General features: G+C 40.7%; 1 protein-coding gene across 1 annotated transcript in view; it reads right to left on the bottom strand.

Annotated features, from left to right (window-relative positions):
- Nucleotides 1-19,754, bottom strand: part of PHEX (phosphate regulating endopeptidase X-linked) — a 95,094-nt gene that overhangs the window by 40,400 nt on the left and 34,940 nt on the right. Inside the window, exons 10-12 of the mRNA XM_066571650.1 lie at nt 18,244-18,337; nt 13,152-13,280; nt 9,576-9,677 (exon numbers count right to left, since the gene is read on the bottom strand). Of these exons, the coding sequence (XP_066427747.1) occupies nt 9,576-9,677; nt 13,152-13,280; nt 18,244-18,337 (325 nt within the window). The remainder of the gene's footprint in view (nt 1-9,575; nt 9,678-13,151; nt 13,281-18,243; nt 18,338-19,754) is intronic.

Here is a 19,754-nt window from a genome sequence, read left to right as displayed (position 1 = left end):
TATAGAAACTCCGTTCTGAAAGTGAAGGGACTCCTTCACTGCTCACCCCTCAGAGCACCTCATGAGTTGATTCATACTCCCATTTTCATGCCATCTCTTGCTAGAAACACACTCACCTTGATCAAAAAATCTTTTCTGCTGTTTTGTTTTAGCTCAGGGCAAGCAGCAGGCTTAAGAAAACCCACTGTGCTAGCAAAATGAAAGTTCACAGGGACCCAAAACACCGCTGTGTGCTGAGATCTCTGGCACTGGACACTGAGAGAGGGGCAGGCTCAGAGATCAGGAAAGAGTGAGGAAGCTCTCTCCCCATCATAACTGTGTGGGATATGATTCACCATAGTGTTTCTTCTCCAGTTTTAAGCAAAACTCTGAATAACCTGTTCCAGAAAGGAGCAACTTCTGACCTTAGTCTCTGCTTGCATCAGTTTACATTCATTTAACATTTTCAAGGTTAAGCAAAGGTTGCTGAGCTCTTTTTATTTAAATAAAGGATAGCATGTGAAAAATTCCCTTTTCATTTCTCATTTCACGAGTGAGCTTCAGCCGCAGTCTTGATGCAACTGAGACCAGACATGGTAGAGACCCTTTTTAACACTACTCCAACTGAAATAGTGACTGAGAACTTAAACACCAGGAGTACTCATGACTTGCATGTTTTATCTCTGAGGAGGAATTCCTTTTGCTTGAACAGGGACCTGACCAGCACTGTAATAGTAAGCATGCCACTCTCAGTTGTCCATGCCTTGTAATGTATGGGGGGAAAGCACATGCATACATAATCAAATACACAGGCTGCAGAACATAGAGGAAAAATATTCAGAAAATGCTCTACTCAAGATCAAATTCCTCTCTATTCCAAACCTTTACATATTCTTAGTTTTAAATAAATTATATCTAGGTATTTTCACATTGATGAAGCTCCTCCCATACGCAGAAAACTGAGCACAAGACACTTCACAGCTCCCTCACAAATGAGGGCAGCTGAGGAAGCCTTTATTCTTAGTCACAGCATCCTGGCCTCTAAAAGGCCACTAAAGGAACAAATTCCTGAGTCTGATGAGCTGTTTGTGGTACAGCTCCTTTACAGGTAAACTCCAGCAATACCAGTACCTGAAGCCATTTAAAATCTCACTACTTTGCTTCAGACCCCAGTGACTGGTACAATACCTGAGCAAGCTGAAGTGAGGCTGGTTCACACACCTGGTTGTGAACAGCTCAGTGCCCACACTGAGGGTCCATGGTGTGGTCTCAGCCCACAGCCCTGCCCTGCTGAGCTCCTCACCCACTCCCAGGCAGCAGGCAGCTCTCCTCAGTGGGCATTTACAGCAGGTGGAGATCACCCCAGCCAGGAAATGCACTTTCATTGCAGAGAGCGAGGCAATGCCACGCAGATCCCTGAGCATGCCCTTGTAGACTCCTCACACAGAGAACAGCTCTCCTGCGCCTCCATATCTGCTACTGCTGAGCAGGGGATGGACTACTCTGTCTTTTGTAACTGTACCTCTGCAGGAGACAGGTTTACTTGTTAAAACAACAAAGATAGTGAAAGCTAAAGCTGAAACAAACCCAGACTTCCAAGGGTGGTGGAAGATCTCTTGCTCTTTGGAAGAATTACTCTGTCATTTAGCATAACAATGTTTTCATGTTGCGTTTCTGCCATAAAAACCTTCAGATTCACCCTGGGCCCTGAGCATCTGCAGGTGTCTGTCCATCTGTCTCCCTCCTATTTCAAGCATGAGATTTGTCACAACTGTTTTGATGTCACACTCCCATTCTGGCCTTATATAGTCGTGGTTGAGTCTGAAAAATGACAGCGGTGAGATATGGGTTAAATACAATTTCCTCTCCCTTCACCTGTTTTCCACTATCTTTTTGCACAGTGCTCAGGTTATTAATGGAACTGACATCCCTGCACAACTGAGTGAGCAGTAGCAGCAGCCAGATAACAAGGGAGAAGCTGACAGCAGCAATCTAACCCCAGAGATAAGAGATAAGCAAACATGCCATGGCTATTAGTTTCAACTCTGGCCAATGGAGAAGAACATCTCCTGTGGTTACTGTTCAGGAAAGCCCAGTCTTCCTGTGAAGGTTAAATTAAATTCAGGATATGATAGATTATTCTTAGAGTTCAAAAATTAAAGTGTGTGATGAGAAATAAATATTTGATGTAAAATGGATAAGAATGAAAAGGGGATGTTAATCTGATAGAAAGTGAAGACCAATTTTTATTCAGAGAAAAACATGGAACACTTCTACTCTAAAAGAAAAGTACCATTTCTTCCAGGTGAAAAAATGTTACTCTAAGAATTGGCATTTTCCAAACAGATATCTAAGGAATGGTGTAGGAGTGGCAGCCTCAAAGTCCTGACCAAATTCCAAACTAGGTAAGTAGCACAAATTTTCAAATCCCTTACATTATGTCTGAGAAGCATCTTCTTTCCTTACATCTTCCCATTGAGTTGTCTCCTTCTTTTCATATGTCATGGTAGAAGAAGGAATGGGCTGTTTGGCCTGAAAAAGGGATAACTGAGAAGGAACCTCATCAATGCCTCTGAGTATCTGAAAGGAGAGTGTCAGAGGATGGAGCCTTTTGGAGGCTCTTCTCAGTGGTGCCAAGCAACAGGACAAGAGGCAGAAACTGATGCACAGGATGTTCCACCTGAACATGAGGAAGAACTTCTTCATGTGGAAGTGACCAAACACTGGAACAGATTGCCTGGAGAGGCTGTGGAGTCTCCCTCACTGAAGATGTTCAAGAACCATCTGGGCACAATCCTGTGCCATGTGCTCTGGGATTACCCTCCTTGAGCAGGGAGGTTGGACCAGATGACCCCACTGTGGTCCCTTCCAACCTGAGCCATGCTGTGATCCTATGAAAGATGAGTTAAACCAGGAAGATAAGCCCCTAGTGACATATTTAATGCACAAAGGAAATGCAGACATTGGAAAAGAGTTAAAAAGAGTTCACCTTTTCCAAACTTCAACACATTCCAACCTTATGAGGAGATTTGCTCATTGCTCCCTGCGATGCAACTACTACAGTACAACCAGGCCCTCGAATTTTTTGCACCCAGACTGAGACTTCCCTATTTTCAGAACGGTCACTTCCACAAAGGAGAAGCGTGGCTAAGGTTTAATTGGCACTCAACAAAAGTACACTTTCCAATTGAGAAATAGCAAGGTTGTTTCAAGAATATCTGTATCAAACTTTCTAGTAAAAACAGTAAATTAGAAAGTCAGCAGTCTCCCCTATAGGCTTTTGAACAGGAATGACGTGTCTAACTGCAATTAGAGTATTTGGAAATTTCTCCTGCTTTTCTTAGCTCTTCTGAAGTACGTCTAGCAGTTTCTATAACTGCTCTGAAGCAGTCTTATACTTTGTGAAGTTCTCTGACATCCTTGAAGCAAAGACATAAAGTCATCCTAAAGGAACGTGTAAAAGGTGTCTTGCAAGCTTTAGTTTTGAAACTCCATCCCTCTCTTTTACCAAGTATTGTTCTATCTGTTTTGTGTTGGCTTTCATTCTAGAAATAGCCAATGAAATCAGAAGCCCTGAGTCTCAAGGCTGGTTCCACTGTCATATTTTTGCATTTGTCTTCATAGGATGGATCCACAGATCCCACAAGACTCAAAAGGCATTTCTAATTTTTGCAGGGCACCCAGTAACCACTTTCAAGACTGGATGATTTGTCATCTTTGTGCAAAGTACCTTGGCATTAAGGAAGATTAATTTCAGCTCCTGAAGCTGTGGTGCCTGGCCTTTTTGTCTGGGCTTGTCTCAGATCTCGATGAAATGTTATATTTCAGAACTGTATCTAGTGCATGCCTTGGACAGGCTATGTGAAGAAAAGCAGGAGGCTCCTTTCTCCCAGTATGTATTGCTGTGCCAAGACTTTAGAACAAGAGTGAGCACAAAAAGACAACTGGTGATGATGATTCTCTGGTTTTTGCACTACCACAACACAGAAGAAGGTGACATTTTTCAGTCAAGCAAAAAGACACTCTTTTTACCCACAGAGCACAGTGAGGCAGTGGGACTCATTGCTTTGGGAAGCTGTGGATGAAAATTGTTGTGGGTTCAAAAAGTAATTAGACAAACTCACAGGAGGAAAATATGAGTAAATACAGAGACACCACTTCTGGCTCAGGAAGCAAGTGAGCTGCAGTTTGTCAGAGGCCAGGAAAGGACAGTGGGAATGTGTCCCTTTATGCTCGCCCTGTCCTTGAGTTCATCTCTGAACATCTGCTACTGTTTGGCCACTGTCCGAAGCAGACCCTGGACTCTGCTCTGAGCAGTAAAACTGTCATGGTCAGAGTGAAACCACCCAACTGTGAGGAGACAGAGACCAAGGAGAACTGAGGATGGGGGTTGTGGCTCTGATAAGTGACTGCAGGTCTGGACAGGGCCAGCAAGTTCCAGCTGGGAAACAAATGGCTTCAGTGGGATAACCCACGGACACCCACCTCCTTTAAAGTACCTATACTTTGTAAAATCAGGGCTTGTACAGATGGCTCTTGATTTCCTAAGGTCCAAATTACACTGTGTTGTCTAGGGAGCTTTGCAGTTCTCTGAAGAAGCAGAACAAGCCCTGTAGGCTAAACAAAAGTACCTAACACTGCCCAAGAGAGCCACCTATAGCTAGGCACGGTCCTGATATTTTCCTGTGCTCCTCTTGACTCAGTCTTCAGACTCAGATATGGAGAAAACAAATGTTGCGTATACAACTTAGAAATAAAGCAAAGCAGCAGGCAAGTTCAGGAGCCAAATGAATGCACAGTGACCTTGGGATTTGTGCTCCATGACTTAAGGAGGTTAATAATGTTACAGAAAAATCTTACTAGAGGAAAAACAAGCTCTTTTTTGGCTTATAATCCATGCTTTAAAAATAGTACTGCAAAGCAAAAGAACTAACTTCCAAATAGGAAGTTATTCCTGTGCCATAGCCTAAAAGGATCTTTTACAAGAGACTTGGAGAATTTAAGAAAAACTTCTTTTTTCAAGCCTCCAGTTAAACCTAAGAAGAAAGGACATTTTAGGAAGGAAAAATAGTGATTAATAAAATAATGGCTCCTGCCCAGGAGTGGGAATAATTTAACATGTCAGTGATGATTTTCCATTGAATTATCCTTTGAAGAGCAGAAGCAATAAATTACCATTTTAAAGAAGTGAGCCCTCATCACACAAGTTATGTCAATGGAGTTTCAGTTGCGGGTTCCCCCTTTCCCCCATGGCCCACCATGCCAAAACACAGCTGTCAATAGCATTTAGCCACCATAGCTGGCTGCATTCTGCACCTTCATTGTAAGGGAAACTAAAGGGTGTCCCTTCACTCCTGCACCCCTGCAGTCCTGCTCAGAGGCTGTGACGTGGCCATGGGTAATTCACAGAACATGCATTTGAAGAGTGTTGCCAGAGACACCCTTGGAGCTGCACCCAGTTGAATAATTTCTCTGTTCTGCAAATGAGGGCAAAATGTAATGACCCTTACAAAAGGGAGACTAAAAGGGCAAGAACAGAAACTTGTTTGTGGTGTTTGTTTGTTTATCAGAGCATTCCATTGAAAATTCGGGGGATTAACAGACATACTTGAAGCAAATTTGAGATGATACTCAAAGACGGTACAATAAAGAAGGGCTTGAATAGAGCAGAGGTGTAAGGAGAGGAGAGAAAACAGCAGCACAGCACAGAGCTGAGCGCTTCTCCCGGACTCTGAGCTCCTTTGGAAGCAGCGTGAGCTCCATCCAGAGAGCCAGGTGAGAACTGCACATGAAGGCAGAGCCACCTCACCCTGTTAGAAACCTTTTCTGTGAGATTGGCTTTTAGATGGTCTGGTTTAAATTCATCTCTCGATCGCAGAAAGAAAGGAATGGAAGGGGGAGAGAGGTAAATTATTAGATGTTATCTCATGATATTGTTTTGTTACAAAAGGAATGTCAAACCTTAACTCTAAACTATACAACAGCTGAAGAGATTATTCTCAGATATCAAGGCTGCAAGACAATTGTTCCCTGTGTCACATGGAGTAGTATATTTGATCCTTTTAACATCAAATTAGTAGTGTCCCCTCTGAGTAACATAAAACAACAGGACAGACACAAAGAGTCACAGATGGAGTAACTAGATAGAGCTGACAAGCTGCCTAAAGCAAAATTCACGAATAGTTTCTACCAGAGGGTCTTTTGTAAGTCCTTTGGAGGTCGATGGTTCCTTTGATTGCAAAGCATCAGGCTGACAGCAAGGTTTACAAATTTGGCCTCAGCCAAGCACAAAAGAAAGGTGGGCATCAGTCAGAAAACAGGAAGCAAAAAACACACAAAACAGTGAGTATCTGAATCACAGAGAGGATTTGCAATTAATTCTCTTTCAAACCTGCCATGTCCTTTACATTACAATGTTGATCTAAAGATACAATCACCACAAGATTCTCTATGCTCATTGCCCAGACACCCAGATCCCATATTGACTCTCTTCTTCTTTCAGGAAATTTGTTAAAAAATTGTTAATTACCCAAATATGCCTGGAATTAAAGAAAAACTAAAGGAAATTAAATAGATGACATGAAGCAGGCACAGTAAAAAAAACCACCATCAGGTTTCTGCAGTTAATTTCTTTTCAGAGCACTTGAACATTTCACAAATGAAGTGTGATTAAAAATACAAAGGATGAGCAAAATATCTGAATCAGTCATTTCCCTGTAGGATACAGTTCTGCCATAGAACTTAGGGCAGAACCTCCAATCTGTACTGCTACAAGGGACAATGGGACAGTTACTGATGAAAACATAAATTACCAAAATATCCTTTACCTAACTAATAGCATCCTTTCTTTACTTAATTGATGGAATAGAATTAGAACATTTTGGTTGGAAGGAAGAACATCTTGTCCAACAGCCAGACTACCTCAGGGTGACCAGAAGTAAAAGCATGATGTTAAGGGCATTGTCCAAATGCTTCTTAAACACAGGTTTGGGCCAACAACCACCTCTCCAGGAAGCCTATTCCAATGGTTGACCACCCACTTGGCAAAGATAAGATTCCTAATGTCCAGTCCAACCTCTCCTGATGAAGTAGCTTTGACCTGCTCCCACACATGCTGTCACTGGATCCCAGGGAGATGAGATCTGCACCTCCCTCTCCACTTCCCCACTTCAGGAAGATGTAGAGGTGGCCCCTCAGCTTCCTCTTTTTTTCCAAACCAGACAGCCCCCAAGTCCCTAGCTGTTGCCCTGCACCTCTTTTTTTCCAAACCAGACAGCTCTCAAGTCCTTAGCTGTTGCCCTGCACCCTCTCTCTCCCAATTTATACTTGGTACCTGGTGTTTCTCCATCCTGGGTGCAGAGTTCAGCATGTGGGTGACATTTATTGACAAAGAAATGCAACTTTTACAGATCTCTAGAATAAAGCAATAGTGGGGTTTTTTTTAACCAACCAATCTCCCTCATAAAATTCATGCTTGTCTGTGCTGCTTTATTAAAGCCTAAGTATTGAAAAAGTAACAGCAGAAAGTGCTAGGCTCATGAGATTTAATTAGAACAGTGTAACAGATTTTGAAGGTTCTGCTGTATTATAAAACTTAGATTTCCCCTGTGAATTATCTGACCCTACATGTAATGAATCTATTTCTTGAATTAAAAACAAGCTCATCCAAGAGTTCCAGGACAAATAGAAGATCTATCATTAACAATAAGTAATATTTGATAAACATACACACACTCCATGCCTGGAAATCTACCAAATGTCTCTCTAGGCTCTTTCTTTCCAGCCAAGCAGCTATTTCTGTGGATCTGAACTTAAACTTGTAGACGTAAGTCGCATCACGTAATTGTTGCTGCAGTATCTAAGGCATTACATAACACTCATGTCTTACAAGTTTGACTTTGTTCCTATGTCAGCAAACTACGAAATGGTTTTTCAGTTCAGTGAGAATGATTTTGAACCATTGGCTATACATTTCATAGTACTATGGCTTGTAGTATTATTTTTGTTGTACTTATGGAATTTAGTTTGTCATGCATTGTTCAGCCCAGACTCACCCCACTAAATTCAGAACCTTCAATGTCTAAATTGGGAGCAAAGTGCCACTTGCTTCCAAAATCTGTCAACAGAGGGAAACAGCCAACTCTACCTACTGGAGATCTAGCCTACCTTCTGATGAAAATCCTCCTTAAAATGAGAAAGGGAGAGCTTTTTTTAGGAGTTCATTGGGTTTTGGCAATGTTTGTATTATTTCCCTTCTGAAAGGCAGGTAGCAAATTTTGAACAAATTCACTAAGCATGTTGTTATATAGAAATATCTTTATTAAGGAAATCATTAGAAAATCATCCTGCTCTTATTTTGCATCAATTTTAACAAATATCTAAATTACAGATTATTATATTTCTAATGGTATCTCTAGGAAAAAAAAAGTGTAACAGCCAGGAAGAAGTAATAACTGCAGCCCATTTACCACCAGGTTAGCAGGAAATAAATGTCATTTCACTATTGTTCTCTTGTTATTGAGTTTATTGGTGCATTTACGCAGCTCTATTTCATTTGCACATATATGAAGAGCACTGCTTTATAAAATGTAAATGGACTGCACATGGAATTTGAATCTTTCCAATGATGAAATTCCTCAACAGTCTTTTCATTAGAATTACTAAAAATTTTGAAGTCCATGTTTGCTTTTAAATTAAAACACTGCTATTTTTATTCAAGCACAGAGAGCAGGAACAGTTCAGCACTTGCCTGTCAGTTTATTCAAAGAGGGTGCTTACTAATTCACTGATATCCCATTGACTCAGTAAATAAGGACACAGACGTACACAACACCCTCCACTTGTCTTTTTATACATCCCTTCCAATTGCTGCTCTGGGGGCAGAGCTCTGCATCTGGACAATCTTCCTTTCCACTCATCACATGCTGTAGATGTGGGAATAGGGTGAAAAGGAGGTTTTGAGTACATCCTCCAGCCTTCCTCTTTGCCTCCTGCATTTTATTGTGACTTTATCTGAAAGCAATCAGGACCAGTAATGCCATCCTTGATTATAACACTTCATAACTGGCATTATTCTGTCAGGAAATGGATGGTCAGCTGGGATCGCCACTATGCTCTCAAAAGACAGCTCTCAAGTTAGGCCTCCCTCCACAGCACTGGAAAAACTGTGAAACCTGAATTATTCTCATATCCTCTTCTAGGCTAGATCCTCCCTCTTCACAGCAAATACTCTTGGCTGTCACAGGGGTTACAGGCACTGTTTTCTGTCTGTAGACTGCTGTGTCCCTGGGATCCCAGTTAAGGTGAAGACTTTGTCAAGAAAAGCCAAATTTGAAATAAGCTCATAGTCTACATCAGCCAGAGCCAGATAGGGAAAGGTGGATGCAAGGAAAGAAGAACAAGGTAACAAAAATAACTTCAGCAGAGAAGCAGGAGCTCAGATGGCTCTGCATCCAGAAAAACAAATGTGTCCCTTCACAAAGAAAATGATCAGCAAGTAACTGGAACTGCAAATACAGTCCATGGCATACTGTTAACACTCAAGTGAAATCTTTATCATAACAGGATTTTATTTATTCAACATTTATATTTATTACCTTCTCATGAGCTTTTCTTTTTGTTTCAGAGTCCATCCAGTCGTTCTCCTTTTCTAACATGTCAATAAAAGCCCAGCGAATTCCTTCGGTCAGTTCCTCCATCTGCAAAATATTTAGTAAATCCCTCCCCAGTAAAATATATCATGGCAGAATCATTGTAAGGAAAGTTTTGGTGTATATAGGAGTGATAGATTTGTTCAGACCACAAATAACTGCAGATCAGATGGTATCTGCTCTCCTTTCTTGAAGGCTATTTTCTGATTTCTCCAGTAGTAACACGCTTCTTCTGAAGGCAAGGTTTTTCCCATCTTCTTTCCGTTCTGGCATCACACACCCTGCTCATTGCTGATCATTTCATGTCATATTTGTGAGAATACCCATCTTGAAATGATAAAAAACACTGACAGATTTGCAGTCCTTTGGGGAGATTTCTGTGCCTTAGGTTCTAGATCACTGGCCCATGCAGAAGGAGCCAGCTGAAAGGCATTTGCACAAATAAAGCCTTTCCTGCCGAGAGAACGTCTGTGGCTTGGTTTGGTTTATGTGAGACTGAGACACGCCTTATTAATACTGGCAAAGAACTGAATTTGGGCTGACAGCATCATGATCCAAATACAAAGCAGTATCCAAATATTTAGCCTGTATTTAGCTGCATTTGTGAAGCATTGCTACCCTTTACTTACAGCAGGGAGGGAGGCCCTGGCTCACACCACTGAGCAGCCTTAGCTGCTTCTGTGGTCCTGGACCATAAATGACAGCTTGGATCTGTGAAAAACTGGGAAAGCCCACAACCATTTCACCTCGGCTGTTTCTTCAGACACCTCTGCAAAGGCAAGACCATATCTCAAGCAAGTAAAAAATAATAGTAATAGGACTGTTCAGTGAGCGTGCACACTAAGAAAACCCTGAAATGACAAAAAACAATAATGGCTAAGAGATGCTTTATATGAGTTTAAAGAGCACTCATTCCTATTGATCTGTCTAGCAGCCCAGAAAAGTGTATGCAACCAGCTGTCTTTATTTATGTCAGCAGATGAACCCCACGACAAATAGTCATGGGAATGCTGTGAGAGTGAGGCAATGAGAGAGATCCAGCCATTGCCTGAGTCCTTTAGCACAAACCAGAGTTGAGACAGCACAAGACATGACAGATACCCATTAGATGAAGACTTATTGGAACTTTGTGTTATCAGTTATGTTACATTTAAAAATAATGAAAATGTCAAGCAGCAGAGATTTGTATAATCTTATTCTATAAATCTAGTAGATCTGAAATGTCATTAAAATCAGGGACTAAACCCTCAAAAGTAACATTTCTTTTAACTAAATTGTCATTAATGTATCAGACGAACATTTTAATCTGGAACTGTCCTTTATTTGTGGTGAAGTCAGAAAAAATGTACAAAAGTTCCTTGGATTATTAATTTTTTTCCTACCCTTTTCAAAAAACATTTTCTCATCTCAGAGGCAATATGGGTCAACCAGAGCAGGTCTAGCATTAACTATGACTAAAGAGTAAACATTCACAGTAAACTGCATCCCAGGAAATAGGGTAACTTAAAGATATTGATGGCAGAGCACTGACTCAATTAACTCTGCTCACTAATGAGGTGAACTCCCTGTATTTGGAGGGTACAAGTTCAAAGTCAAGCTCTGCAGCTGGGCCCTGGTGTGTACTTAGGCTTTATGCAGCAGCTGTAGCTGCAGGGGGCAGGGGCAGAAACCTATTCCTGCTATCAAAGTTATTACTGAAACTGCTCAGGCGTATCTGTAAAAAACACTGCAGGCACTCTGAGTTAGAAGCAGTGCTATATTTAGACACAAATAATTTCTTTCTTGAGAAAACTGTCTAAGGTATGAAACATCAATCACAAAACATGGGGGGGGGGGGGCGGGGAGAATCCATATTATCCGTAAGTCAGGATTTGCTTATCATAGACAGATATATGCCATAAGCCAGAAAAAAAAAAAAAGAAAGAAAAAACTATACAAATAAGAGTGCTTTACTCACATGCATTCTTACTGCTTAAGAAAGAGAAATAGAACTGAAAACCAGTGAAATGAAAATGGTAACACCACAAATTATTAAGTTGAAAAGCACACTTCTAAATGAAATGCAACGAATTTCATCTGTATGTAATTTTATCTCCATGGGTTTTTCATTTTAAGACTGAATGTTGTGACCTACTCTATGAATTTTATATACATTTCTCACTATGGGTGCTACTGCAAATTCAGACTTGATAATTTTCCAAGCTTTTGTCTAAAAGGAATGTGCATAGTAAGAAACATTCTAATTAACTTGCATTTCAAGAGAAACTCTGCTCTATCTGCTTCTCATAATTTTTCCTCACATATGCAAATATGAAAACGTGTCCATCCCCTCCATAAAGTGTACATTTCTTATACTCCTACTCTTCCCACTTATCTCTGCAGGATAACATACTGCATATGCCTGGCATATTTTTGCCACAAAATGGCCAAATAGCACATTACAAGCTGGATCAAGAAAAAGGAGATTGAAAAACTGAATCTCAGGGAGGAAACTCCAGTTGAAGGCAAATATGAAAAGAAATGCAGAACCTGACGGGGAAACAGATGACAAAGATTTGGACAAGTCAAATAAGCATGTGCTTTCTAAAATGGAATCCTTCCCTGTGAAAGCAGTCCAAGTGGATAAAGGGGCAAACTCAGGCTACTGAGCCAGGGCAGTGCAGGGCTTCCACAGGGCTGCTGCTCCCAGCACAGGGTCCCATCTCATGTCTCCTAAATGGTTGTGCCTCTCCTGCAAAGAGAGCTAAGTTCAATGACTAAATCAGTCAATTTAAAACTGATTACTGCTGGAAATTCAATGGCTGTAAAAGCAGATATTGGAAAACTTTATAAGAAAAGCATGAAGTGAAAATAAGTCATAAATTATTGTGAAGGGTAATTAATTATTTGAATATTGAAAATTTTAGAACTAGAATGAACATCTCTCTAGACTCAAAGGTATGGAAGAATTTTTCCTTCCACTGTTCAACAGGAAAGATTTGAATCCCAGATATAAACTCTCACTATGTGACTCTCAGCTTCCCTTAATTTGGGCCAGACACCAGTCACATGTTTCTTGCTCAGATCACACAGACTGCTACTGTGCAGCAGTCACAGTTTTCAAAGAGCAATCCTAAAGCAGAGAAATCTAAACCAGTTTTTTGATTAGTCAGTAAAAACTTTACTATAATGAATTATATTAGCAATACCAAGCCATTTCTTATCAATACCCCTCACTCTGTTCCTGCACAGCCTGGCTGTCACTATTTATGTAAATTAACAGTGTTCAACCTGTTTTTTAACTGGCTGCTTATTTGTCTGTAGGACTGCAGATGGAAAGAAGGGGCAGTGCCCAGGTGGGTAGAAAGGTAACACTTCTTCAAATTCATTCAATTTTCTCCTAGGGTTTTGGAGGTTTAAAATTCAATGAAAACATTTTCAAAAATCTTATGTCTTTTTAAACTTTGTTCTAACATCAGAGGCAATTTGTGAGGATGAAACCACTAACTGAAAATTTCCAGACAGAGACTGCAGAGGACTCACCATCTCTTTCTTGTCTTCTTTAAAATGGGCTTTCACAAACATCTTACCCACAACGTAGGGGAGGGCATTTTCTACAAGGTCCACACATTTATCCCACTGGGGCAGCAAAGTTGTAGTCCCATGGATCACCTGTTGACAGGGGCAAGTATTAGGCCATAACATCATGCTGTTTAAGAAAAATCCACACAGGGTATAGGCCAAAGCATATTTGTCAAAAAAACACCAAAAGGAAACAATAATGATTCTCTACAGTTATTTCTACTCTACAGTTATTTCTATTTTCATCCAATGCTATAACAAATATTTTGAACACCACAAAATACCTGTAAGATTTTAAACTTCAGAACAATACAATGGTAGCAGCGACTTAGAGAGCCTAGGCCTTGAGAATTAGTGCTTACTTTGCACTAATCTTGGTATTCTTTCTTTGTGAGAGACAATTTCCACTAGAAAAACCCTGCTGTGAGATATCTCCTGAAAACATTTGCCTCTCCTCTGACAAGGTGAGAAGCCTAGGAAGATTGTCCTCATGAAAACTGGGTTAGTCCTTATGAAACACCTCCTGCAGAGCCCTCCCTCCATTGCCATGAACTAATGTCATCTAACACAGATGGGTACAGGTTCACACCTTCTTGTCATTTACCTGTCCAACTACTTTTAAGGCAGTTTGTGTAAAATAGTAAAATTGCTTTCAGTTCCTTTCCCAAATGGAGCATTTTCAGGAGAAAAGAGGGTTAAATCATCAAGAACACTGAATATGTTTGTCTCTCCCCCCCAAAAAATTTAAAAATCACTCTATGTTTTAGTAGAAAGACTTTGGTAGAACAACTTGCATGTTTTACTAAAGGAATGGTATTAAATCCATACTTTCAGGCTCTGATAATGTCACCGTAAATGAGCTTCAAAAGAAACAGTTAATAATGGTCAACACAAGGAACAAGGTAAAACAGAACTCAAGAGCATTTGCTGCCTTGGTGTCTGTTTCTCTCAGGAGCAATGTTATTACTGTTGAATAACCTAGCTAACATTACATTGCTCATCAAGATGCAGTTCGTGTAAATAAATCCTGCACACGAGATAGAAGATGAGCTCATGTGAGCAATAAACAATGCTGATTTAAGAAACTTTTGTTATTTTCAATGTTCAAAGTATTCCCTTCCCACTTAAGGAACTTCTTAAGCTTTTCCACAGAGAACAAGGACAATTCCAGTCCAGCAGTCAACACCTGACAGCAGTGTAAAGGCAGACTATAGTCAGCATCAGACCAGAGCAGGTGGGATAGAGATTTTGGCCTCTCACAGATCATAAAATCCTCTTAAGCACCAGTTTTGCAGTTTCTGAGCCCTTTCTTTTTTCCCATTATTCTCCTCCTTTGAGCACAAGATTAAATGCCCAGCAAAATTAAGGGTTTGGATTTGTCTTTTTCCAATAGGAAAATATTTCATTGGAAAATTCCAGAGCAGCTTAACCCTCAGCTATTGAAGGTGAGATATTTTGGTAGTTCAAAGATTGATTTTCCCTATCATATTGTCTGTAATTAAGCATAATCAATGACTCACACTTAAATACCCCAGTGAATTGCATTTCCAAGTGCTTTCTATTAATACTGTATATGCAGTAATAGATTTTCGATGGCAAAGAGTACATTGCTTCTAAAAAGAACCCCTATTAGTCAAACCAATACACAATAAGGTGATTTTTTTCTAAACAAAGCCAAATTTGACAATCAACTCCTTTTCCAAATTCTTCAACCTTTATACATAACACAACAAAACGCTCAAAAAAAGATAAGAACAAAAGAGAAGAAAATTTCTCTCTGGGGTCAGAGTAAACCTGCAATGGAGTTTTTTCCTGATGCAGGGGAAAGAAGGGGAGTTATGGTATTAGTCATCAGAGCTTGAAATTCCTTCCAAAAGCTGTGAGTATGCATCAGCCATAGAAATAGTCAGGAGACAGAGCTGGCTTTCAGACTGTGGCATACTATTATTACAACATAATAATTATCATTATTTTGAGGAAGGCTTGACTGTAAGGAGAACATAAAGGCAGCACAGGCTGTGAGACCAATAAAAATAGAGCTGAGAGGAATAGATTATATCTCACAGCTGGTTTATTGATATTTATGTCACAACAGCCAACAGGAACTCCCTCAAATGGTCCTCCTAATATTAATGTACCACTCTAAAACACAGTACTTCAGGTAGTAACAGTGGCTATAAATAGCAGGTTTCAAGCCCTCCCAGCCAATTCAGAGCTTCACGACACAATTAACAAACCTCTTCCCCAGGTGCCACTGCACATTTACAAGGTCTCAAAGTGCCACTGCAGAGGAGCTGCTGATAGTTGCTGGTGTGGTACTCAAAGCACTTTCTCTAGAGTCAGCAGGTTTGTTCTATTTCTAAACCTGAAGTTTTTTTAAAGTCTCATCATTCATTTTTCCTTCTCCTTGCAAAGATTTTAAGGCCCTGCTGCCAAGATTTCTACACATAAGGTATAAAAGCTACCAATAGAAAATGAGAAACTGGAGAAAAAAAATAGTCTGCTTATGATGGTTGAGGCTGACTGAATCAATGAAACAATGAATGTATAAAATACATCCTTTCCTTTAAGGGTCACTGATTTATCTCATGGTCATATCTTTTTAGTAGTAATTCAATGTTTTATTCTCTTACCTGGCAGAGGGGTTGGTGGATCCTTTTCATGATCCTAAAGTGCCACTAGTTCTCCATCCTCTGACTAGACAAATCTTATTCAACAATAGACTAGTCCAATGCCTTGGACTCCATTCCTTGTGTCCTTTCTATTGACCGGTGAAATCTATACCCATTTACATGGCCAGAATTGTTTAATTTACCCATCTATGACTTGCAGGAAGGGGCAGAGGCCTCCTCAGTGATCTCACTGCAGGCCCAGAGCTGGGAGGAGTGGCCAACACCCCCGAGAGCTGGGCAGCCCTTCAGAAGGGCCCTGACAGGCTGGAGGGATGGGCAGAGGAATGGTCTGGAATTCAGAAAAGGCAAATGCAGGCTCCTGCACTGGGGAAGGACCAGCCCAGGCACCAGCACAGGCTGGGGGTGCCCTGCTGGAAAGCAGCTCTGCAGAGAAGGGCCTGGGGGTCCATGGACAATGAGCTGTCCATGAGCCAGCAGGGCCCTGGGGCCAAGAGGGCCAATGGGATCCTGGGGTGCATTAGGGACAGCAGTGCCAGCAGGGCAGGGAGGTGACCCTGCCCCTCCACCCAGCCCCAGTGAGGCGTGTCTGGAGGGCTGTGTCCAGTTCTGGGCTCCTCTGGACAAGAGAGACAGAGATTCCTGGAGCAGATCCAGTGAAGGGAAACAAGGATGAAGAGATTGGAACATCTCTCTTATGAGGAAAGTCTGAGGGAGCTGGGCCTGCTCAGCCTCGAGAAGAGACAACTGAGGAAAGCCCATCACTGTTTAAAAGTATCTGCAGGGGAGGTGCCAAGAGGATGGAGCCTTTTGGAGGCTCTTTTCTGTGATGCTGAGCAATAGGAACAGAGGCAGAAATTGATGCACAGGAAGCTCCACGTGAACATGAGGAAGAACTTCTTCCCTGTGCAGGGTAGGAGCACTGGCACAGATTGCCCAGAGAGGGTGTGGAATCTCCTTCACCGAAGATGTTCAAGAACCACCTGGGCACAATCCTGTGCCAGGTGCTCTGGGATGGCCCTGCTTGAGCAGGGAGGGAGGTTGGACCAGATGACCCCACTGTGGTCCCTTCCCATCTGACCCATTCTGTAATTCTATGACAGCCTTGATGAGATTATTAATAAGCACTGAAACACTTTGAATTAGATTTCTCTCTAAGCTTCTATGTCCCAGACATGTGACAGCAGCCAGTTACCAGATTAAAATGCACCGTACCCAAAACTAAATATTTCCTTTCAGGATTTTTTCTGCCATTACATAACTCAATGTAACTCAGTATTATGCTACAGACTGGCTGATAGCCAGCATCAATCTATTTTACCTGACTAGCAAGAAATGTCCCAGGAGGGGACACCTACAAACTTGTCACTGTGGTTCTGACAGCCAATTTCTCATATCTTACATTAAGAAAATAGCATCTTTAACAAGACTATTTTGAATATGATCTCAGAAGTACAAGAGGCTGCCTTTCCTATGGAGTTTCCATCAAGCTATTGGAGTTTATTGTTAGGTATGTGATCAACTCAGAACTATTCCAGTATTACTCAAAGCAAAACAGTATAGATTCTTTAATTAGTCACCTGCATGCCTCACTAGGGAGCACAGAACACCCACACCTCCTGCACCATGCCAGCCTCCTGTTGTCAGCCAATTTTCATAATGGCAAACAAAGTTCACCATCCAAAGAAGCTTAGACACAAGACCAAGTACAATTCAGTTTCAGTTTCATCCTTGGTTTACTTAAGGAGCCCTCACACTGCCCACATGATTACCAAGGTGTATTTCTATTCAGGGTTCAATGAATCAAATGTATGTGTTTTACATAGATGCCCATATTACTGAACAGATAATTAGTTCTGCTCTCACAGCTTGTGGCACTTTTCTGCTTCTTCTGCAACCCCAAGCTGGAAGGCACCTGATCATTTTCTCTGTGGAAATGGCTGGATATCCTTGTGCTAGAGCTCATGTCATGGCATTAGAGCATGGGAGAGCATTAAGCAAGAATTAAGAAATTGAAATCCTAGACTTCTGGTTTAGTACAGCTGTATTTACAAATGGGCAAAGAGTAGTTTTCAAAAACTATAGATTTTGGTCAAAAGGGTCTGGCCTGAATGTCACAGCCCATCTAACCTCAAGTTTCTGCAAAAGAGGACTAAGTTGTTTAAAGGGGAGATTCCAAAACCTCTTTAACATCATCTAAAGGACTTTTTTTTGTTTTAGTGTCATATAAATGTCTTAGTGTCAAACACAAAAATATGTTTATCAATTGTTTTAGAGGTTGTCTTCAAAAATAAAAAAGTTTATTCAAGAAATGTATCAAGCATGGAAAACATTTTGTGTTTTGCAAAGGTAAAAGCAACTACAAGGAAAACCAACAGTGTCAACACTAGGACCCTTGTAAATGCTATGAAAGCATAACTTACCCGAGAAAATTCCAGCCACCGATACTGAAAGCGTCTACTGAGGTTAAATAACCTTGAATAAACCATCCTCCATACCAGGTAATTGGCAAGAGTCCTGTTAAATCAGGCATATTTTTATCAGACATGTAAACACATATGATGTACCACAAAGCACTTACAGAAATAGCTCCCCAAACATTTTATCCCAATGGTGGAAACTTCACCTAAAAAATTAATGAGTGATGGCCAAATTGATAAATCCCAATTACATGGAAGAATCTGTATGATTGCAGCCATTTAATATATAATTGCCCCATAATAACCATCTGCTAGGGATAATTTATAACAGGTCCATCACCTAGTATGTAATTTTTAGGTAATGTTTTTTTTCAAAAGGCAGCTTTGATTTTCCTTAGAAGTGGCAAGAACTGTGTTATAATAAGGGTTGCATCAAAGTTCTATCCAGAGATTAACTGTTTTTTTCTTTTGTAGATCAAAGTGAATGCTATCTTCCCTCATTATTAGGGCATATAAATGGTAACAGAATAGATAAGAGTCCATCCCATATACACTCTCATTATCTCATATTTGTAACTTTCATTAGAAAATTATCAATATGCTTTGAAAACTTCTACTATTCACAAAGTTATTAAAGTATTACCATTCCTATTTTGTCAGATGGATAATTGAAATACCAAAAAAAGAGAAGTACCAGTAACAAAAATCTTCTAAGAATTTAGGCTGAGAGATCAAGGAAGAGCTTGTTTAAAATTCCCAGGAGATCTGGCATCCATGCCCCTTTTCTAAAACTTTGGGCACCTGACTGGAGGATTTATCCAGCCTAGATTGAGATCTCTCCATGTTCAGCAGTGGCTGTATCAGCTAAAGGTGCATTCTGAAATCCACAATTCAACCTCAAACAGTCTCAAAACATGTCCAACATGACCTACACTTAATATTCTCACCTTCTTTTATACATGACACTTTTCAAGGACAGTCATTGCTTCAAAACCAGGATATGCAAATGTTATTTGTTTCCCACTGGGATATACATAACATTTTTGACAGGCCATAGACTTCTCTGTGAATAGGAAAATGGCTTCTATGCAACCAAGGGTGCTATTATGGGCTGTCTGAACAACTCCCCCATCTCTAAAATCCCATTTCTGCAATCTCCTGTTGCCATAAGTGTGGGGCAATTGCTGCAGTGTCACCCCATTAGAGACACATCACTTCACTCAGAGACACATCCCAAGCAGCTCCCTCCTCTGAATCATAACAGCTTGGGAACACACTTTGTGGGCATGCTGTCTTGACAGCAGCATTTGCTTGAGACATAACTTTGGTTTTGCCTCTAACCAAGCTCCAGTCCACCCACACAAAGCCTTCACCTCAAGATGTGTTGTTGCATCTCTCACACTGGGTATATTCCCTCTTTTAGTACACAGATATATTCTATACTGCACCTAAATGCCCACAATAATCGTAAAACATATCTGAAAAAGATTGTTTAGCATGCAACATGTACATTT

The sequence above is a fragment of the Molothrus aeneus genome, chromosome 2 (genome assembly GCF_037042795.1).
Source record: "Molothrus aeneus isolate 106 chromosome 2, BPBGC_Maene_1.0, whole genome shotgun sequence".
Taxonomy (NCBI): domain Eukaryota; kingdom Metazoa; phylum Chordata; class Aves; order Passeriformes; family Icteridae; genus Molothrus; species Molothrus aeneus.
The sequence above is the reverse complement of the archived record's forward strand: the minus strand, read 5'-3'. Positions and strand labels throughout refer to the sequence as shown.